Below are 24,516 nucleotides of genomic sequence, written 5' to 3' on the forward strand. Positions count from 1 at the left end.
TTCACTTACTTCGCTAGTTGACGGAAGCCGTTTACAATGGATGTGGCAGCGATGGAGATAAGCGCGTAACTTTTGCTACAGGGTAACGGCTATATGTATTTACGTTCCAGGGCACTTTCAATTCACGGAATGTTCAAGGTTAAGGACGCAGTGACCATGGACATTTCTCTTGTTTTATTTTGTAAATTGTAAAATATATGTACAGATGTACAGATTGGTTTCATTTATACCGAGCGAAGCTCGGACGGGCCGAAGGCCCGTCCGCGAAGCAAGGCTCTAAAGGTAACACGTATGTAAAAGAAAAAAGTCAAAATTAGCAAAAGAAACAGAGAAAATCTCTATATACGTTCACTGAAATTTTCGTGATCCATATGGGCGCCGCCATTTATTTTTTCATTATCTGTTTCAACAGTTATTCGTGTTTTATTTTGAATGACAATAATAGAAGACTCTAACGTGCAATTCGTAATTTAAACACCCAGTTTGTTCAAAGTGAATAGTATAATTATCATTGTAACAGGTTTTAGCAAATAAATACATATAAAACCGTAATACGACTAAATAGATGAACGAGTTCATGAATTTCTTTGAATAAGAATATACGGTAAAATTACGGTTACTTTTTTACCATTTTGATTTTATTGGTTAATTTTGTTTGGTTTTAACGGCCTTTTTCATTGCATACGGAATGTATTATTGTTATTTATAATTGTTTGCTTTGAAAAAGAGAAAAAAGTCGAGGCTAAATGTGACGTCACAATAAACAGTTTACGTCGCCTTGCATTTTATTTCCCGCGTTCAATGAATAGGCGGCTCATGTAAAACTGTTGTCCCCATGTAAACTCCTTTAATATTGAGACGTTACTGGGTGTTTAGCGCAAGGAAATTTCATTCAAAATATATATTTATAAATGAATCATAATCTACCGTATTTAACGGAATTATGATTATCACTCGGGACACGGAGTTACGTACATGCTTCGCTCGGTCCAACGGTCACACCGTATACATATCAGCGAGCGAAGCGACGCGACGAGCTCGCTCCAATGATGACACATATGAGTCACGTGATTTGCTCTTCATCAGCTGAAAAAAGATGAGTATTACCCATAATGCTTCTGGAAAAATGTTGCCGTCGCTGCGGTATACTTTATGGACAAACCCGAAATTAAAATAATTAGATTGTTTAGAAAGTACCATAAACGTTTTTATATTCCAGACAAGCTTTCTTATACATGTAGCGTCAAACGTTTTGTTTTTGCTTGGTTTGAGAGAAGAAGAAAAAACATTGCAGCTAATATGACGTCACAATGTTTACATCCACCGCGTTATATTTCCCGTGTTTAATGAAGAGGCTGATAAAATGTCTATAAGTCGTGTTGCAAGATGTGAATGGGCTTCGCTCGTCTCAACGGTCACACCGTACAACATATTACCGAGCGAAGCTCGGACGGGCCGAAGGCCCGTCCGCGAAGCAAGGCTCTAAAGGTAACACGTATGTAAAAGAAAAAAGTCAAAATCAGCAAAAGAAAAAGAGATAATCTCTATATACGTTCACTGAAATTTTCGTGATCCATATGGGCGCCGCCATTTATTTTTTCATTACCTGCTTCAACAGTTATTCGTGTTTTATTTTGAATGACAATAATAGAAGACTCTGACGTGCAATTCGTAATTTAAACACTCAGTTTGTTCAAAGTGAATAGTATAATTATCATTGTAACAGGTTTTAGCAAATAAATACATATAAAACCGTAATACGACTAAATAGATGAACGAGTTCATGAGTTTCTTTGAATAAGAATATACGATAAAATTACGGTTACTTTTTTACCATTTTGAATTTATTGGTTAAATTTGTTTAGTTTTAACGGCCTTTCTTATTGCATATGGAATGTATTATTGTTGTTTATAATTGTTTGCTTTGATAAAGAGAAAAAAGTCGAGGCTAAATGTGACGTCACACGGCACAGTTTACGTCGCCTTGTGTTTTATTTCCCGCGTTCAATGAATAGGCGGATCCTGTAAAACTGTTGCCCCCATATAAACCCTTTTAATATTGAGATGTTACTGGGTCACTGAGTTTAGCGCAAGGAAAATTTCATTCAAAATATATATTTTTAAATTATCTCATAATCTACCGTACTTAACGGAATTATGATTACCACTTGGGACACTCCAATGACCATTACATGCTTCGCTCGGTCCAACGGCCACACCGTATTCATATTATAAAAGAATTGTATATGGAAAAATAACCGTGTTTTCATTGCTTAATTGACTACGCAAGCGCCGGTTGATGAAACATATACAATAGCTTTGATATACCTTTAAATTGAGTTTAAATTGGATTCAAATTCAGACGCATTAATTATGTACCTCTGAATTTAATCATCTGTGTTTCTCTTCCTGTTTGAGATACCCATTAAAATCCCCGATATCTGTCTGGAAATTATGTTAATTAGGCGATTTACTACTCGCATACAAATAAGTCATAACATTTGAATTTTGTCGTGGTGTAAAAAGTAAGATTAATTTTACGCATTTCCTAATTTCTGATGTGGATTTATATAATCGATAGCTGGATTTTTAGGTTCATTCTGTCTTAACGTGTTTATGTTTAAACATTGTTGAAGATATTGCCAAGTTGTTGATGGCACAAAATGATGCAAATCTTTCTCCATTATCGTTCCTTTCCGAGTGTAAACCAAACTTTCCAACAATTCCATCCTCTCCTTCCTGTTTGTTACCTACTTTTGCATTAATATCGCCAGTTAGAATTATAATATCATGGCGTGGAGTGTTGTCTATGACTCCCTGTAGTTGTTCGTAAAAATTATCTTTAGATTCTTCTTCTACATCATTGGTAGGTGCATACACTTGTATTAATGTTGTTTTTATATACTTTGACCAGAACCTGGCAGTTATGATGCGGTCGTTAATGGGTGCCCATTCGTATAATGTCTTGGCTTTCTCTTTTGATATAGCAATAGCAACTCCATTACTGTGATGGTTATCTTTTCTTCCAGAATACAGTATCGTTTCACCTGTCTGGGTTCTGATTTTTCCAGAATCTGTCCATCTGCATTCGCTTATTCCAAGTATATCTAGGTGGTATCTCTTCATTTCTGCTATTACTTGTGCGGTTTTTCCAGTGGAGTACATAGTTCTTACGTTCCATGATCCCAACCTGACGATGTTTTTGGGGCTTGCTAGCATATCCCTCTGTCCGCGAACTTCCTTTTGGCTTTGGCTCGGAGACATCATGCTTGCATCTCTGTCCGCTATGAAATCATCCTTTGGAGTATGCTCGATAGCTATGCTTACCCCACGACTTCTTATTGACTTGTTCATAGTTTCCGTAATCACTTCTTTTTTATGAGGTCGGGTGATTAGCCCTACGCTCAACCTCATTGAGGTGGTTTTTCTGTTGAGGTTTTCCTTCCCTTAGATGACGGTCTTTTTAAGACTATTAGATGCCATTCCCCAGGTTTTACATCGGAGTGTCCTTCTCCTAGGTAAGCTGCCACCCCTGGTTGCGAACCTCACCTATCCGGGTTTTACATCGGAGGTTTCCTTCTCCTAGACAGATAATCATCCCTGATTTTCGACATCATGTCTTGCCGCCTATATTCCCATAGCTGGGGCAAGGTTGATGAGTGCCAGGGCGTGCCCACATGCCGGTGGGCCTACACACTGCATCTACGGGGCTCTTGCTGCTCCCAGATCCCCATTAGTTCGGCCTGGTCCCGAGAGAGGTCAGTATCCGTGTGTTGCCAATGTGGAGGCACTAATGGAGTCTTGGTAATGTAGAGGTTATGTACTGACAGGAGAGGCTGACGCACTCGGCTCTCTTTTCGCAAAAGGATGCTAGTCAGCGGCAAATACATGCACTAGACGCATATCACTACCCTGTGGTATATACCACCAACATACATATACAATAGCTTTGATATACCTTTAAATTGAGTTTAAATTGGATTCAAATTCAGACGCATTAATTATGTACCTCTGAATTTAATCATCTGTGTTTCTCTTCCTGTTTGAGATACCCATTAAAATCCCCGATATCTGTCTGGAAATTATGTTAATTAGGCGATTTACTACTCGCATACAAATAAGTCATAACATTTGAATTTTGTCGTGGTGTAAAAAGTAAGATTAATTTTACGCATTTCCTAATTTCTGATGTGGATTTATATAATCGATAGCTGGATTTTTAGGTTCATTCTGTCTTATTTCGTTTCCTTACATGTTTACAAATCGTCCACGGGCCATCACATCGTGGGAGGATAACAGTAGATATACACTGGCCGCACTATCTATTTAGATAAAGGTATTTATATTTTACTACCTATGTTGTAAAAATATGTTGACCGAGCTTCTAAAGCGAGTGGATCCAGCAGTTCCCCTTTATGTATTTTTATCATTGAAACTATGAAAAGTTAGTATTTTACAGCTGGGAGTGCATATACAAATAGTGCAAATATTTTAATTTTCTACCAGCCCGCGGATTCCATAACCTCTGCCAATAAATTAAGATATTTGATTTAAAAGAAAAAGGGGAAAACGATATTTTACTGAAAATAGCTAAATAGCAAAAATATCTGGGGATTATCCTGAAAACTTATCGAATAATCCCCAGGTAGCAATGGCATATTTTAATCTAACACAATAATGAAATTTTTCAACATATATATATAGATTTATATATATATATCTGCTTTCAGCATTAGGCAGGCACATCCATAAAATCATACTTAGGCAGACATATATAGTCCATGTTTAAACTTCAATATTTTTCATCATGCATTCGATCATTTTGTTTAGCTATCACCCTATTTGTAATTTTCAAATCAATTAAAGATAATATACCAAGAATGAATTTTATACAATTCCATCGTAAGGTAGACAATATATTTTATATGCGCAGTAGGCCTTGGGCAGACATTGTATATTCATATAAATTTATACAATTCCACCAGAAGGTGGACAGTATTTTCCAAATCAGCTGAAGACTTCAGAGAGACGGCATTTAAACTACAATTATGCAAAAACTGCATGCGATTGATTTCCAGCACAGATGAAATACCGGTCAATTTTCCAAACATCTATAACCTTTGTGTGGCTACTGTTTTTTGGGACAACCTATCTTGGAATACGTTTTAATTATTCAAGTTTGCTATCACTGAAATTATACCTGACAATGCATATCCATTCAATTTCCACAAAAAGTTGTAGAACATTTGCCTCTGATAAATCTCTCTATCTATTCAACCAGCTTTTCTGCAGCAATTTTGACTAATTTATAATCTTTACAGAGTCCAACAAATTATCCATAGCAATATTAATTAACTTTGATCATGTTATTTGCATTCATTTAAATAACCACCATCTGCACTGTACACGAATACTGTTATACAAAATAATTACTTTCAAAACAGTACATAAAAGACAATTTAAAAGTTAACTTCAACATGAAATTTATTCATTATATAATTGTTACTTTGTAACAAAAACTGGCATGTCATACAAATTATTTTCAAGTATGGTTGCTGGTCAAATATTAATAAAACATACAGGATTTTCATCCATTTCATGAAAAATTACAAAAGACATATCAATCAGAATTTAATGCATTTCATGAAATAAAAGGCCCACAGGCCTTATTGGGTACATGAGAATTAATTAAAAGTATCACTAGCCCCAAGGATTATGAAATCTTGAGAAAAATTCCTGTTCTGCATACCTAAATTAAATCCTAACATACAAAACAGAATAAAACAAGATGTGTTCATAAAACTTAAATGCCCCGAAAGTGCCTATACAGTCCAGATGATTGATTGTGTATTGTTTAATGTCCCTTTCGAGAATATTTCACCAATAAGGAGACATTATATATACAACATTAAATAATATGACTACTTTGGACCTGTGTACAGTCAAAACCTTGGGGTTGTGTAAATCACCACTTTGGTATATCCTGTTCTGCTTCTAATAAGCATGGATTTAGTTATTTACCATATCACAATAAAGACAATAGTTGCTACTATAATCTTGGCCTTATCCTGGAAACTAAACCCTTGTCCAGGAAATCATATATTTTACAATTTTTATTAAGGACTACCACATATTAATTTAGTTTCATGTTAATATCAACCTTTAAACAAGAGGCCCATGGGCCACATCGCTCACCTGAGTTATCATATATTTACACATAGGAAATACGGTTTCCCTTAATGTGGCAAAACCTGAAAGCCCGGGGGGCATGATTTCAACCAACTTTAATTTGAACTATGCCATAAAGCTTCAAACTTAAATCTGAACTATGTCAGGAAACTTCGATATAAATTTGAACTCTTCTGGATCAATGGTTCTTGAGAAGAAGATTTTTCCTATATAAATACATATAAAATGTGGTTTCCCCTAGTGTGGCCCCACCCGACCCCCAGCAGCCATGATATGAACAAATTTGAATCTGCATTATGTCAGGAAGCTTCCATGTAAAGTTGAACTCTTCTGGCTCAATGGTTCTTGAGAAGAAGATTTTAGAAGATTTTTCCTATATAAACACATATAAAATATGGTTCCCCTATTGTGGCCCCACCTGACCCCTGGGGGCCATGATATGAACAACTTGAATCTGCATTATGTCAGGAAGCTTCCATGTAAATTTGAACTATACTGGCACAGTGGTTCATGAGAAGAAGATTTTTAAATGACCCCACCCTATTTTTACACTTTTGTGATTATCTCCCCTTTGAAGAAAACCTGGCCCTTAATTTGAACAATTTTGAATTCCCTTCAACTAAGGATGATTTGCATTAAGTTTGAATGAAATTGGCTTACTGGTTCTGGAGAAGAAGATTTTTAAAAATTTTCAGTGTGTTTTTACTGATTTGCTCTTATCTCCCCTTGGATAAGGGGGTTGGCCCTCATTTGAACAATTTTGATTCCCCTTCACCCAAGGATGATTTGTGCCAACATTGGTTAAAATTGGCCCAGTGGTTTTGGAGAAGAAGTTGAAAATGTAAATGTTTAACAGACAGACAGACAGACGAAGGACAAAAAGCGATCAGAAAAGCTCACTTGATCTTTCAGCTCAGCTGAGCTAAAAAGATATTTTATAATTGTGTAACGTAGTTCCACTCTCCTGTGATGTCATAAGATTTCGCAAAGTCAATGATTTGATAAGATTTATGCATGATCGGAACATAAATTTTGTTGAAGTCTTTTTCAATAGTTATTGTAAAATATCTTGTTAACCACAAGATATTTCAAAAGTCACGTATGAGTTTCGAAATACCGAATCCAAGGGTAATAACTCCGTTTTCTTTAAATTATTTATCAATTTTTTATGCATAGATATCTTTTACTTTTCACAAACATATTGTATATTTTTTTTAAGAAACAGTTTCATGAAATTGTTATGAATACCATTATATCGTTTTAACAAGTTTTTGTGATAATGAAATGTATTTAATGACAATTGTAATTTTCTGACATCAATAACAGGTATATGCGTGCTAATTGATAAATCTTTTTATCAATGCTGCAACATACTTATCTTATCATTTTTATTTGTTACTAAGATAATCATTAATCAAATATAAGATTGAACCTATAATTCTACAGGGGTGGAATTACCTTAAAGGCATAGGGTCTAAGATATTGGTGAAATGTTGCATGTTCCAAAAAGGTGGCGAAATTTATGATCATATTAACTAGAAAATCACACAAAGTTCTTCAGAATGTTTACAAACACATTGGATAACGATAGTAATTACAAAATAATTCCCTGTTCTCATTTGCCTAAATTGGTACCCTGTTGATTTCGCATCTCTTATGTTTGTGTGTAGCCAACATTCAGCGGGGTACCAGTTTAATATATTGTCCTCCTGACAAAAATTTTAAATAGGGCTAAAACGTCAAAATGACTTAAATTTCAAAGTGCTGCAGCTATAGATAACTCATAATTAATACTACAAATTTGTTTTTTGGAGTTCTTCTTGCAAAATATTGTGATGTCATTTTTGAGATAAAAGATAGATCCTATGCCTTTAACACATATGCACTATGTATACCAAGTTTGGTCTTACCCCAGAGTCAGAAACCCTACCCCATGGATTACGACATCTATATTTTTAGTAAAGGCCTTCCTCCTCTACCTGACTATGCATACGTTTTTCTTACAAAATGTTCAATTGTTACCTGAATTTACTCAGAAGACAGGTCACCAGAGATTACCTATATGACCTAAAATTCTTATCAAAAACCAAAATTGTAACCAAATAAAAACATTCGGGTAAGACCTCAATGTACATTTGAATTACCGGTGCATTTTACTACCCTAACAAGTATAGCATTGCCTCATTATTATCAAAAATTATATTTCAATACATTTGAAAATGAATACACTATAGGTCCAACAATTATGCCTTCAAGCAGCATCATTAAGTCAAAGAGCACAATATATCATCTCAATAAGACAAAACACAAGAGAACATTCTGAACTCAGATAATATACATATGAATCAAACTGTAGTGGTCATTTATCAACATATTTTCAAAACAATTATATTTAAAGAGAAAATATCATAGGCAGTAATGCTCACATGAGATAGTCATAAACACTAAACGAAAATCCTATAACAATACACAGTTTAAACAACAGAGCACTTAGTTCTATTGCATGGCATATATTATGAACATGGTAAACCAGGATTTACCTTTTATATGTATACCAAAACCAATGACAGTGTATATTTTGTGATCATTTGAACTACATTTCTCTGAACAAAATTCTAAACAAAACATGTCAACAGAACATACTAGGTTATGAATATTCAAAATGATAATGGATTCGTTTGTACCTTCCAGTTTCAGACCAATTTTTAAATTTGGTAATTATGAAAGGCTTTAAACAAGAGGCCCAAGGGCCACATCACTCACCTGAGTCACCTTAGCTCATATTTAAAGATTTTCCCTATATATTTGTAAGTAAAACTTTGATCCCCCTTGTGACCCCATCCTACCCTGAGGGCCATGATTTTAACAAACTGAAATCTGAAATATATGTCAGAGAGCTTTCATGTAAATATCAGCTTTTCTGGCTCAGTGGTTCTTGAGAAGAAGATTTTCCTTATATATTCGTATATAAAACTTTGATCCCCTAATGTGGCCCCATCATACCCCCAGGGGCCATGATTTGAACAAACTTGAATCTGCATTATGTCAGGAAGCTTTCATGTAAATCTAAGCTTTTCTGGTCCAGTGGTTCTTGAGAAGAACAATTTTAAACATTTTTCCTATATATTTGCATGTAAAACTTTGATCCCCAATTGCGACCTCATCATACCCCAGGGGCCATGATTTGAACAATCTTGAATTTGCATTATGTCAGACAGTGCTCCCACTAGACCAGAATTCCCTTTCGCCACTTTTTTGGGGAGTGGCGCGGCACAAATAATCACATGCTTTACAATTATTTCCATCATATTATATATTATTTTATTCATTACACTTATTTTAGCATTTTGAATCAGTTACATTACTTAATCATATCCAGCTACCGTACCTAAACATTTCTTTCTGAAATAATAAGAAGTTGATTTGTTTGATAAATTCTATTATGAAAATCAAAATTCAGATAATAAATCATATAAATATAAACTTCATGATGCTACACCCCTCAGTGAAAACATTGTGTACATTGGCCGAAATGCAGATGTCACAAAACGTCAAGCCCAATTTAGAGTCGTATCTCAACCATTCCCTATTAAATTTCCGTTTTTGTATGGAAGATTTTGCAATTTGGACAGAATCAGATGTTTGAGGAGGTGGGGTTGACTGTAAAGCCAAACAAAGATATTTTTTTAATTTTAGACTGACTAGGGTCAGAAGCTACAAGTTTAGTGTCAAAATAGAATGGAGTGCATAGTCTTATGAGATTAGCATTTTTATACTGTTGCGCACCGAACTTCAAAGAACATTATTTATTAAAATTGCCATGTCCATATCAATGGTGACCGACCGCATTGTTTATGAAATATTCGAACTAAAATCAAACACATCAAAATCAAAATCTTGTAATCAACGAGTTTGGCCGCAAAAACAAACAATTGATGTATTCAGATATACATTATACACAATAATACGGCCAATTTAATTACCGGTCGGTTCTCTGGTTAAGAATTGACATTAATGTGGAGATGATAACACGATAATGAATAAGACTTTAAATGTTAAACAATTGACCACAGCAGGTTAAACAGCTGTCCGATGTACTTTATTACATAATCACCGACTTTTTTGCAGCCATAAATTACCTGAGGCTGTGACCAGCTCTGTGTGCACTGGAGCGACGCGAGATTTCCGGTCGCACGCGTTGACTGAATAAACAGATTTTGACTGCATAAACAAACAGGCGATAATGTGTCACTGACAAAGGGTTAAAAATACAATTTATTGCAAAAAGGGATTTTCGCCACTTTCAATTTTTTTTCGCCATTTTTGAAAAAAATTCGCCATTGACGAAAATGGCGAAGCCCAGCTCAAGCACTGATGTCAGATAGCTTTCATGTAAATCTCAGCTTTTCTGGCTCAGTAGTTCTTGAGAAGAAGAATTTTAAAGATTTATCCTATATATCAGTATGTAAAACTTTAATCCCCTATTGTGGCCCCATCCAATCCCCGGGGGCCATGATTTGAACAAACTTGAATCTGCACTATATCAGGAAGATTTCATGTAAATTTCAGCTTTTCTGGTCCAGTGGTTCTTGACAAGAAGATTTTTAAATGACCCCACCCTATTTTTGCATTTTTGTGATTATCTTCCCTTTGAACGGGACATGGCCCTTAATTTGAACAAACTTGAAAGTCCTTCACCCAAGGATGCTTTGTGACAAATTTGGTTGAAATTGGCCAGCGGTTCTTGAGAAGAAGTCGAAAACGTGAAAAGTTTACGACGACGACAGACAACGGACAAATTTTGATCAGAAAAGCTTACTTGAGCTTTTGGCTCAGGTGAGCTAAAACCTTTGTAAAAAATATCATCTGTTTACAGAAATTCCATGATATAAGCACTACATCTGTCATTTCTATTCATTGTGTGACCCAACAAAAATGGTTTTATTTACTTCAGATATATATTGCTTTTGAAAAAATATAGGGTCCTTGGGGTAATTTATCAAAAATGTATACATGTGTTGGAGATTTAATTTGCCTGAAAAATCACAAAAGACTAGATTTATCAACATATTGGACTAAGCAGTAAGCACTTTTAAAGTGTAAAATAACCAACATTTGAATTTCCAATTTTCTATATTCACAAGAATCGATCCTGAGGCAACCAGAATGGATGGATATCATAGCTCCTGTGTCCAAACACACTGAAGATTTCATAAATTTCCAGAAATGTTCTCCCTCCTTTGTTCTTGTCTTTGCCAGAGGTCTTTCTTCCTGTAATATTATATACATGTACTACATTTATCACACCTAAGTGTCTGTACAATATGGTTAGCACTTTCAAAAAGATGACTTTCCCGAAATCTGAATTGATATAACTACATTTCATAATCTATACATGTATGTTATTAAAAGGTAAATATGGGATATCAGAACTAGAAAATTTTGGAACTCTTCAGAAAAAGAAGTTACGAAAATTATACGTCACTTGGGAAACTCTTGTATACAAATTAGTGATGGCTAAAAAAGACAACTCATTTCTGATATAAAAATATATGCCTGGTTTAAAAATTATTTTTCAGAATGTTGCAAGTGAATGTCCTTGTACTAAAACATGAGTTATTGGATTAGATTTCTGATGTTTGGTAGCAGAGATAAACACAAAAGAAAAAGTCTATTTCCTACACCGTATGCACTTGTATGGATATTTACTTTATAAGATTTTCTTGAGTTATAACAACCAACCGTTATGAAATGATATAATAAATCACAATAAATTATTTATAAATATATCTCCAGAAATGTACATATACATGCAGCAACATGTAGCCCCCCCCCCCCCCCCCCCCCCCCCCCCCCCCCCCCCCCCCCCCCGTTTTCCTGAGATTGCATTAAATTATCACATACAATATTAAAGTTTGTTATTAGTACATGCAAAGATCGATTCATTAGCTGGTCACTTGATATAGTAGCGGTGAATAGTACTGGAAATGTAAGGCTAGATTGATTTCAACTCATGAACAGAAGAATACACCCCCCCCCCCTCCCTTGAACTGTGACTAAATACATTGGTATCATGTCACAAAGGGTGCAACGATTAACCAAGACACGGTATATCACTGTAATATTATGCAACGGTTCAATTCACAATATTTTACACTATACCGCATTTTGGTATTCTCTATCTGGATTAATTTGAACTGTCCAATTTGGCTTTAAGATTACATGTATGTTGTAACAAGAGTACCACCAATGGTTCATAATATGCCCGTGAAAAGCTAATATAAGGTGTTTCCTTACATTATCATTTGTAGAACATGGCTTCAAGTAGTATCAACAATCAATGTCAGGGTGTGACATACTTTCTTTGCATCATAAAAGCAGATCAATCATGTACTCTCTATGTAATATTTTCATTTGGCATAAGGTGTATGTGTACCAAGTTTGATGGTACCAGCTCCAATGGTTCAGTCTTTATCCTGCTACTACTATCTTGACCTTTGATCTTGAGACACAATCGACATTCTCCACTTGGCAAAAGGTGTATGTGTACCAAGTTTGACAGTCTTAGCCCCAACAGTTCAGTTTGTATACTGCCTACAAGGTTTTCCTACTAAGTGATACTGTGAACTTGACCTTGAAAAACAATAGACATCTTCTCATCATGGTGATTGAATGTACTAAGTTGCAATATCCTGGAGTTTATGGTTTGGTCTGTATCCTGCCCACAAAGTTTTCCTACTTAGTGATACTACGACCTTAACCTTTGATTTCTGACCTTGAAAAATGTTAGGCATCTTCCTCTCATTATGGTGATCAAATGTACCAAGTTGCAAAATCCTAGATGTTACGGTTCAGTATGTATCTTGCCCAAAAGGTCTGGACAGACAAATGGACGATGGTTACCATAATACACCCTGTCCAAATAAAGATGGTTTCCAGAAATGGAAAAATGTGGTGCCAGTGAATTATTTCTCACCCTGTGAACCATTAATCCCAAATACGGGAGCATTTTGGACATGCAGTTGTAACAGTAAGGTGCAGTTAAATGATACCAAAACCAGTGTCATTGTTCATTAGTTATCATTCATATTGATACACTTGTAGCATGTTAAAAGTATCGTGATACGTATTGTATTGTCAAGCCGTATCAAGAGGCAAGCGTATCGTTGCACTCCTACATGTTACCATGTTTAATACCAGTATTGAATATTAGTATAATAGTTTGATCTTTCACAGTTCATACAGTTGTCTCATATAGTTTTTTTTTAAGGAATGAAATAATCTTATTCAAAACTCTATAATTTTCAGACCTCTCTCACCGAGTACAGAAAAATACTTGTGTGATTAACAGATTTCATTCATATTTTTAAGGCTTTCCACCTTTCTGTGGAAAGTCCTATTGTTATTGTTCTGTTTATTATTTTCCTACCGTCAATTTTTTTTTTCGTCTTCAGACTTATTGAAAACTTTAAAGCTCATGATATAGCACTTCTTGAGAAACGAATACATTTCAACCTGCGTCATGGAACTTTGACCCCTTACGGAGTTATCTGACCTTTGGCAGAAATCATTGTTATCGCTACTACTTTTTAACCGTAAATGATAGGAGGATGAAACCTTTACAGGTCAATTAGTAGAATCGAAGAACTTTAAATGAAGGGATTAGCTGACCGTCAAAAGGAGTTAATGCCCCCTTATGTTTTGCAATTTCTACCTAAAAAAATTGACGACTCCTAAAGTATTCGTCATAGAGAGACGGAACACACTGGAATGGGTTGTGTGACCTTGACCTTGAAAAGTAGGTTAAGGGTCAAAGGTCATCCAGAATGGCGAGAAAATGGCACTTTTCATACTCTCTTTCCCTCTTCAGATAACATCGAAATATCACATGGGTCAGCAAGGAATTCTCGATTGGTCTCGATATCATGAATTACAACTCTAAAACTTTGACCACACTGCGAATGTCGGCGACTCGCATTGAAAACCCTGTTATCGCTACTCCTACTAGACCGAAAGTCGTGGAGACGCGAGACCTTCGCCGACGAATTCACAATAAAACACTCTCGCACAGAGAAGTTGACACAGGGAAACCGAGAACCCTGAAGCACGGTTCTCGCCCCGAAAGTCTCTGACGTTGTCATTCGAGCCTACAACTTTTTCACGGATCTAGATAGAGACGCAGGACCACTTGTGCGAAGCCCCGTGACCTCTCTGACCTTCAAAATGAGGTCAAGGTCAATATTTCCCTCTCATGGAGTTTTCGAGGTTTGACCTTGAAAGTGGGTCAAGGTCAAAGGTCAAGGCCACACATCAAGGGGCCAGTCTCCACGAGCAAGGCAAACCCACACATCACGCCTATCGTCCCAAAGGAAGAAATCCCAAACCCTTCAAGTGATCTGTATGTTAGATCAGCTGTTTACACCATTTTGACTGGTCACATGCCCAACAACAGGATTCTAGCTAATCTGATCTACACATACACATCTGACCTACACCCATTTTCTCCATTTCTTGACTGTCTTGTAAATCAAATATTTCCATTTGCATTCATGAAAAAACATGTGCCAGATTCCATTAATGTCTGCCTGCATCAACATAAAGACTAAGTTAAGTTGTTTTTTTTATGATAATGATGATGCAACTTTACTCGACAATTGAACTCCTTGACATTCCATCCCGACTGTCATTGTAAACAAATAAACACTTACCTGCAGGGTCAGATGGGATGCAGTATTCCTATTCTCCGTTCAGATCCTACACTCAGAAACTTTATCTAATTCACCAGCCGCCATTTTGTTTGGGGTTCTTTTTCACAGCCTAAATCCATATGCATGCCTCCTTGGGTGAAATGACTGAAAGACATTGTCTCCGTGAATTAGAACACATAGGATGAGCAATTACAAACTGTATATCAAATTCCACAATCTATAACACACATGGTAAAGTGCACAGACTCCTACCATCTTCTCAACATGAGGCTCATAGTCCAAGCATGCATGAGCAGAGTGTCAGCACTACATGTGTAATCTCTGAAAATGTCACTTCCGGTTTCTTTACACCTCCAAATATCATATCTAATAGGTCTAAAGTCACCCCCAAACACCTGCACAAGTCCTATTGCACTTTTACCTGATATGTGCCGGCTATCCAACACCCACACCCCTTTTTTTCAAATATTTGACCGGTACTATCGTGCGAAACCAAGGCCTCAATCTCCAACACTTCAACACTCAAGGCGGCAAATTTGAATTTCTTTTCTATCCAAATCAAATTGTTTAGCATTTGAACACTACTGAAAAACCGGTAGAAGGTGGGAAGCCCTCTAATTGTTCGTGAACAATTAGGATCACTAGTTATTGATATTTTCCTTTTGCGATTAATGAATTTGAAATGTGGAATTAATTAAAAGATTATTTACGCAACCCCAGCCTCGATCTATTCAGATGTCCTACTTTTACAGCCTTTCCATTGGAACACATCCCAATCTTGATCAATACAAAGACATAACAATATAAAAATTAATTTCTTTCACACTTATGCATCAAACGATATGAAACTTGAACTCAATCTGTAGTTACTGCACTACAAGTTTCAATGAATTCTCGCAAGCATTATGCAAAAATATCTGGAAAACCAATGGGACAGACTGATTCACAGAGAGGAAACCTAAAATCCACTTTCGTTTTATAAACCGGTAGGGGACTAATAACTGAAATTAGTCTTTGAACTTTATATGGTTATTTTCCTTGATTTTTTTAATTTTTAAAATATTTCATTTCAAGCAGTCTGTTGTGATGTAATGGTGATATGTGATATATAACCTTAGATGTAAATTATGTTCCCTACCTGTTCTGCCTCTAACTCTTCCATTTCAACTAATGATGTTCATGATTGTTCCTCCTAGAAACAAAATTTTACACATACATGTACATAATGCATATTACAGGTTTTAACACAGTAATGTTACAATGATAAGCAAGAGCTTTGGCTACAATCTCCTAAAACATACAAGATTTAATCAAAAGTTATTTTAGTTTTTGTCTCTGTGTCATATTCTCCACTTTATCTTATATGTTACCCCTCTTAGGAGGACCTCATTTTATTTTGTATGTATATATGTTACCCCACTTAGGAGGACAATATACACCTGCACACATACAATTACAGACCACTTTCTTAATATCATCAACCTATTTTTTCAATGCCATATTTTTCATCTTCCAAAACATACATGCTTATAATATATATGCATATATACATGTATATACATTTTCTACTTTAGGTAGACTTGTCATTGATCCCCAATTGTCACTTCTGATTGATTTCATAGAGACTGTTGCAATGTGATGGTGAGGTATAATCTTAGATAAAAATTATGTTCCCTACCTGTTCTGCCTCTAACTCTTCCGTTTCCACAAATGATGTGCAGGATTGTTCCTCCTAGAGACAAAATTTTACAAATCAAACACATACTTGTACATAATGCATACTACAGGTTTTAACACAGTAATGTTGCAATGATATGCAAGAGTTTTGGCTACAATCCCCAAAAACACACACGATTTAAAGTCCTTTTTGTCTTTGTCTCCATGTCATATTCTCCATTTTATTCTACATGTATATATGTTACCCCTCTTAGGAGGACAATATACATTTGTACACACACATGTACACAGATGCTGTTTGTGCCCTTAGTACTTTCAACATTGTCACTTTTTCTTAGCCAATAATTTTTTTTTAATTTATCAACATTTTATTTGTGAATTCCATTTCAATCATCTACCAAAATATATCCAAGCATCTGTATTTTCCATTTTTGGAGGCCCAGCTATGTACATGTGTGTGTTTGTTAACTATTATAAAACGGGGTTTTTTTTAAATTAATTTTTCTGCAAGTACATGCATACTTTAGACAAGATTTTATGTAAAACACACACTAGGAAAACATAAAGTCAGCAATCACAACCTGAACACGGAACAAGAAATCAGTGGAATGTATACCTGCATACTGCATGTTTAATACCATTTATGCAGATTCAAGGTAGCTCTACCCTTATGCGACTTATCAATATTAATGGTTGAAAGTGGAAACACTGTATTAATTTCCACTCGGTATAGTTTGATTTTATTAATAACCAAAGCAAATGTATGTGTTGCCACCTTTTTTAAGATGTCAAACATATAAGAACAGAAGTATAGGTCAACATCAAAAAACCACACATTTTCGTAAAGCAGAGTAATAAAACATGAGAAGAATGTGTTAAAATGACAAATTTTTAATGTCAACAGTATAGAAAAACAGTTTATTTATAAATATTTGACCTATTGAGTGCCCCTACCACCCCTAAAAAAAACCCAGGGCCTTTTTTCAACTCTCAAAAATTAAGCCCCCCCCCCCCCCCCCCTTTGAAATACAGTACTACTCACCTTTCTGATAACAGAGTTTTTGTTTTTAATCTTTCTAGCAATCTCTTGGTTCCGCACTGAATTTCATAATACATGGTATCTCTAGTTCACCAATACCGGTATCTTAGGAGTAGTGATAGTTTCCATTTAAAATGCATTTCAAAGCCCCCCCCCCCCCCCCCCCCCCAAATGTTGTTAAAAAGAATGCTACAACTTTACTTATTTTTCGAGGAACGTGTCCAACTACTGCACCGTCCTTTACAACAGCAATCGCATATTTATGCATAGGATTGTTGATTTCTATTTTTTTAAGAGTTTCTCCCTGGAATGGATCCCAGATTATAGATATCTCTGTAAACATGAAATCTCCTAAACTATATTCATAAGCCATAGTTGTGCTGCGAAAGTGAAACCGAAAGTTTAGTAAATCGTACGTGGTATTAGTCTATGACACAAACGGTTTCAAGTGAAATTGAAAGTAATAGCTACTACTGTATATTTTAATGTAGACAAGAATGGATTAATTATTAGTGTTAGAAGAAATGAAATAAAATTTATGTGTATATTTAATGGGAATATTTCAGCATAGAGTACTAAATAACCACCCCCCACCCCCCTCCAATTTTCTAAGCACCCGGGGTGCTCAATAGGATGAATATGGTATGTATAAACTGTTAGTTGATATTAGGGGAATCTTTGTATAATAGACACACAGTAGAGGAATTCCAGCATAGGAGTTATCGCCCTTTACCAACTGGGCTATCAGGCCATCGGTGAGCAGCCCGATTGACTGCTGCTGGATATTGTACATGTGTTTTCTATCCTGAAGCCTTCACAAGGACAAAAAATAAAAACAAACAACTTTTTGGATAAAAACCAATCACAAATTATGGAAGATCTTTTTTAAACATTTTTATCTACTCCTACAGTTTTTATTCAAATGTTGCTGAAATCTTTCTACTTTCCTTTACTATGTTTATCCAACATAATATGTAAACAATAATAAGCTTCAAGAAATAGTATAGCAAATAAGAAATGAAATGTGCCTTCTTTTTTTTTAAAATGAATCCATTTAATTCATGAAAAGAAAATCTTTAAAAACAGATACAATTTCTTTGAATTTTAATTATAACAAGAAAAAATTAAAACAGTTCATCATTTCATATGATTGTGATAGCATCAGTTATCTGATCCAATATTTCAAAGATTGCACATGGAATTTTTTAAAGGCAGATTTTGAACAGTCATGGACACAATGATTTTGGGATGGTTACATGCACATATCTATACCTCAGGATGTTCCTAATGTAATTTGAGATGCTAATTCATATTTCTTCTGTAATTTGTTTCAAATCGACAGTATATGATTAATCAAAATGTAAATGATCACAAGTCGACTCTTACAGTATATGACAAGTTATTTTACCATGTTTACAAGGAAGTTAAAAGGCACACCAAAAAAAACCATCGTGACATCGTTTCAAATATTTGAAAACCTTTCTAGTTCAACAGGGATTTAAAATAGATAAAATAAACAAATCAGTGGACCATTAAACCCTTAGAACTCTAGTCTAATTAACCCTACATCTCCATTGGATTTAGAGTGCATTTTAATGCAACCTATATTTCTACACTTCTTTCTAAATCTAGGTAATTTATTATAACAATACTAAATAGTTCATGATATCCATAATATAATCAATAGATAGATTATTATAGGTCATGTTTTGATTGCATTTTGTATCACTCTAGAATAAATATATAATTTATTATATCATTCACTAAAAACCCATGCATGTACCCAGTGTTAAAATAAATCAGAATGGTATATTTTGTACAGATCAGTCTCAACCCAATCGACACTTTCCTCCTCTAAAACAATAAAAAATGTGTACATGCATTCATTTTGGATGCAAAAAAAAAATGTCATAAATTCTTATTACACAATTTGTTTTATTTCATAAATCTCTAAGAGCAATAATTACTCCTACTCCTTGAAGATTAATTGTATATTGTTTAATGCCCCTCTCAAGAATTTTTCACTCATATGGAGACATGCATCACCATTGCCGGTAAAGGGCTGCAGTATTTAAAGGCCTATGCTTGGTGCTTACGGCCTTTGAGCTTTAACGTGCCACACCTGCTGTGACACCTCTGTTTTTGCGGACTTGTCTGAAGGACCCATTTAGTCAACTCTTACGACAAGCAAGGAGTACTGAGGACCTATTCTAACCCGGTTTTCCACAGGAGTTATGAAAAAGATGACAGATGTCATGTAATTGGCACGTTTGGCAAGAGATACATCAATTTTTATGTCCCAGAATTAAACAATTTTTCCACAGCTATATCACAGAAGAAATTATCAAGAACTAAATATTTCAGTAGAAAGTTATAGAAAAGCATATGCAGTCACAGGAACCATATAGGCGATTCAAAATTGAATCAGTGGGACAAGATATTTTTAAAACGTGGATAAATTAGTATTATGTGGTAATGACACATTTAGCTAAGATTCCTAAAACATGAAAATGAAAAACGTACAAAGGGACAAAATAAATTGGTGAAAAATACATGTAGTTATATCTTTCGAATTTCCTCCATTGTTTACAATAGTGCAATATCTTTGAAAGAGGCGCCTATGACAGGAACCAGTCATTTTGTCTGTAGTAATAATAGTAGAGAACATAATGGGGTGGTATACTATAGACCCTACTATTATTATTGCAGACAAAACTACCGGTTCCTGAGGTGCAATACGTACACAATCAAAATAAGGACAATGCACATTGCATTGCAAACTGCACGGCGTCTCCTGCATTGTGTCGCTAAGTGTAGGGCATAATGACGACACATTTTCGGGATTCTCTATATCCTAGAAAATCTTTATATCAATGCTAAAACATAGTAAACGACAAATATTGTCCTAGTCGCGTCGTGTGTCATGGCGTGACGTAATCCGAGATTCCTCTGACTCTTACCCCCGCTTTTATATTTGACATGTGCGGGGGAGAGTCAGAGCGGACTCCATATTGAAAAGTGGGAATTCAGCAACACCAGCTGGTGTCGCTGCTTTACCTACCTCTTACTACTTTATTTCGCGGACCCATCTTCCAAGACGCGAGGATTCAGTTATCGGAAGATTATTCTACAAATACATCATGATTAATACGATACTATCGCCGTTTAAACGATGGAATTTTGTGTTTACATGTGCTGACGTCATGCGCAAAGAAATCAAATGGCGAGGCGGCGACCTAATTCAAGTGATGCTCCATTTGTCGGTGTTAGGGCCGTTTAAACGGCGATAGCATCGTATTAATCATGATTTATTTATAGATTTATCTTCCGTTAACTGAATTCTCACGTCTTGGAAGATAGATCCGCGAAATAAAGTTGTAAGAGGTAGGTAAAGCAGCGACACCAGCTGGTGTCGCTGAATTCCCACTTTTCAATATGGAGTCCGCTCTGACTCTCCCCCGCACATGTCAAATATAAAAGCGGGGGTAAGAGTCAGAGGAATCTCGGATTAGGCGTGACGAGACTCGGAGACGGTAGACCCCTCTTTCGCTGCCCACTGAAGAAAACAAACGCGGCCCGGTTACTCGTACTCGTGGGGGAAATTGTAATAACCTAAAACCTAACAATATATACTTTGCGAGAAATGTGCCTTGAAATCATTTTTGAAACCAAAATAAGAAAAATTTACTTACACGTGACAACATCTTCGCAGACGCTGGATCCTTTCCGGGTGTCTCCGAAGGTTCCCGAAGTTCATTTCCGTAACATGACAGCAAAACAGAACGCAACAAAAAAATCACGGTGTTGGAAAATTCAAAATTTTTAAATACCATCTTTAAAAATATTAATCTAAATAATCTGACACCTAGTGGTTCAGAATAAGGAAAAAATCAAACGAAATTTAAATATATTTCCGCTTTCGTTTGTGATGCCCATTTGAAAAATGTCTACACAAGTCGTGAAACGTATATTGCCAAAATAATACACGCTAGTTTTTAACAACTCTAGAATTTACACTTTTATGAATAAAATGAAATCTTTTTGCCCGAAATGTAAAGTATAGATTCTAAATTTAAGGAAAGAAAACACATTTTACTCAAAAGTTAAGTACATAATTTCATTTTACAAGTAGAAAATTGGGCAGACTTAAAAACGTCAGCCTAATTTTTACGTCTTCCTAACGCTGGTCTATAAATATTTTGCGTCCACTGAAGTCTTATAATAGGTATGTATATATATATATATATATACACACACACACACACACACACACACACACACACACACATATATATATATATATATATATATATATGTGTGTGTGTGTGTGGACAAAAGAAGATAGGAGGAGAAGAAGTTCAATCTAATTAAAATCAGACTTCTTACATGTAGATCCGCGCCGTATAATCTGCGTAAGAAGATCTGACATAACCCGATTGAGGGTCATGTTCATTTGAACTTTATGTTAGCCAATCAACACGTTGCTTATGAAGTCGTAGGTGTTCACAATTCAAGGAAAATGGATGTGATTGTTTGGTTTAATCACAATGCACCATTTACGTCGACTGGCGTTATATTCCTCGTGTCCATTAAGTAAACCATCTTGAAAACTATTCAAATCGTACCCATCCCTATTCATGCATAAATCGCATTTCACAATTTAATTGGGGTGTATTTTACATCGTACGATTTGTTGTTTGGATGAAAGGAATAGATTAGGCATTGCTGTGAAAGTTTAAAATTCTTTATGTGAGAATAAACAATTTTATAGTGTGGAATATACTTCGTGGGAGAGAGATTACTGAACCTTATTTACGAATTGCCGGGAACCGCCTAAATAACCATCATTGTTTGTAGGGCGCAATCTGACTGACTGATAGTTCTTGCGGACATGACCCCCTATGTCAGATCCTATTGTAGCGATTGAGAGCGTATCTTAGGATCTGATTTTGATTAAATTGAGAAGTTACAAATATAATATAATCACATTATGAGATGTTATTAGAAAAATACTATAATAACAATATTGACTTGAAACGATAAACTTCGTATTTTCATAGGTTGTACTTAGAATTTTCCCAAGTTAATGAGTTCGTTAGTATTATCTACACCGAGGAGCTTAATCAATTTAAAAACACTGGGTTTTGTGTCGTAGAACCCCTTAAGACATTTCTTTCTCAAATTGATGTAAAGTGGACATTTCAGGATAAAATGAAACTCTTCTATCTTCTATATCACTATAATCACATAATTTACAAAGCCTCGCAGTCCTTGAAACATTGTTATGTCTGCGTTTTTCAATATTCAAAGAATGTGAAGATGTTCTGAATTTAGTGATAATATTTTCCCCTGTAAGTTGGGTGGTCTTTTGAGATATGATGGTAAACAAAAATTATCTATCTATTAAATGTTGATAAAGAACAGCCATGTGAACTTGAAAGAGATGACATTAGGTTTTGTTTTCAAACAAATATTCTAAACCAATGCTTGGCAGGTCATGTCCAGCTGTCATTGTTCGCAATCATATTTTTCTAATATTCTTTCAAAATACATTTATTCATGATTTTAATTTCTAACCAGACTTTTAAAATTCTTAATTTTCTTTCAATGTAAAGTGGGAATCTACCAAGTTCACAATATACCATACTATTATTGTTCGTTCTTTTTTTTTATCAAAAACACCAAAAGAAAGATATACCTTTCCCAATGTCAAAACACCAAATTTCACATGCATATGATTAAATACTATGTTGAACATTGTGTTTCAACATTAAGATAATGATTTCTCAAGGTATTACATATTGCAAAAAGTGTTTACGTCCTTGTTTATGGCATGTCAAACGTTGCAATATTTGATATTTTTCATTTGTATTGTATAATTTACCTTTTGTAATGTATAATTTTCCATTTGTATTGTATATTTTCCATTTTAATGTATGTTTTTCCTTTTGTATTCTATATTTTCCATTTGTTTTGTTCATTCTGTATTTTCCATTTGCAGTGCATACATTTTCAATTATATTGTATAATTACCATTTGTATTGTATAATTTTTCATTTGTATTCTATATTTTCCATTTATTTTGTATAATTTTGCATTTGTATTGTATCCCAGGGATTGTTTATTTTGATTTGTTACGAAGGATTTCATTACCTTCCTTTGCTTTGAGAATTGTTTACAGATATACCACAATGTAGACGTGCTTAGTGCACAGGGTCGTAGCAATGAGGATTCTTTATCGTGCCAACACCTGCCACAACACAGGATATCTGTGTTTAAGATCATATCGGAAAAACCCGAGATTCTCACTTTTAAATGCCGAGTGTTTGGCAAAGGAGCAATCACTGCCTTTGTTAATGTCTTGGGTTTGATGCGGCAATGGCAGGAGCGGGGCTCGAACTCACGACCTCCCGCCCACAAACCAAGCGATATATCACTAAGCTACCACGACCAAGTCCATGCAGGACTAGTTCAACACGAAGCTAGCAATGACGAATCCAGCGCCAGGCACACCCCCTCCCCCACATGATCTATTTTTATAGAACTGTCCAGAAAAGCATGCACATTTTATATAGTCAGAATTCAGTAGATTCAGGGGACTTAGGCCTTTGGGTCTTCACCAATTGTTAACATCGAGTTTGGTTTGTTACAACTATTCATTGGATTAATCTTAAGTTATCGTTTATCGAATTAGGTAATGCGCGAGATGTTGAAGAGGTCAAGTTCAGGAGCCACGTTTTGCAGGAATGTACCGTATTTGCTAAATGTAATGGCGTGACCCCCCCCCCCCCCCATTTAATTGCTTTTATGCGTCTGTTGTGGTCAGCAAATTCAAACTAGTCACTGGCTGATCTAGATAATTCTGAACGAAAGGATGCAGCAAACTGCTGGATGTCTGGGGAC

At 35.4% G+C, this 24,516-nt stretch overlaps 1 protein-coding gene and 1 long non-coding RNA gene across 4 annotated transcripts; both read right to left on the reverse strand.

Moving 5' to 3' along the window:
• Nucleotides 1-2,595: 2,595 nt before the first annotated feature.
• On the reverse strand, nucleotides 2,596-3,414 carry LOC130048741 (craniofacial development protein 2-like). The gene has a single exon (XM_056145779.1). The coding sequence runs from the start codon at nucleotides 3,412-3,414 to the stop codon at nucleotides 2,596-2,598; it is 819 nt and encodes a 272-aa protein (XP_056001754.1).
• A 2,047-nt stretch (nucleotides 3,415-5,461) lies between these two features.
• Nucleotides 5,462-21,665, reverse strand: LOC125654143 (uncharacterized). 3 transcript variants are annotated; one of them, XR_008797208.1, is made up of 5 exons: nucleotides 21,306-21,665; nucleotides 16,576-16,629; nucleotides 16,036-16,089; nucleotides 14,898-15,041; nucleotides 5,462-11,460 (listed from the first exon to the last, which is right to left on the reverse strand). It is a non-coding gene; the product is annotated as an uncharacterized LOC125654143 (long non-coding RNA). The 3 variants fall into 3 exon arrangements; XR_008797210.1 differs by lacking the exon at nucleotides 21,306-21,665 and adding an exon at nucleotides 17,617-17,765; XR_008797209.1 differs by lacking the exon at nucleotides 21,306-21,665 and having other exon boundaries at nucleotides 16,576-17,544.
• Nucleotides 21,666-24,516: the final 2,851 nt, after the last annotated feature.

The sequence above is a fragment of the Ostrea edulis genome, chromosome 7 (assembly GCF_947568905.1).
Source record: "Ostrea edulis chromosome 7, xbOstEdul1.1, whole genome shotgun sequence".
NCBI classification, from domain to species: domain Eukaryota; kingdom Metazoa; phylum Mollusca; class Bivalvia; order Ostreida; family Ostreidae; genus Ostrea; species Ostrea edulis.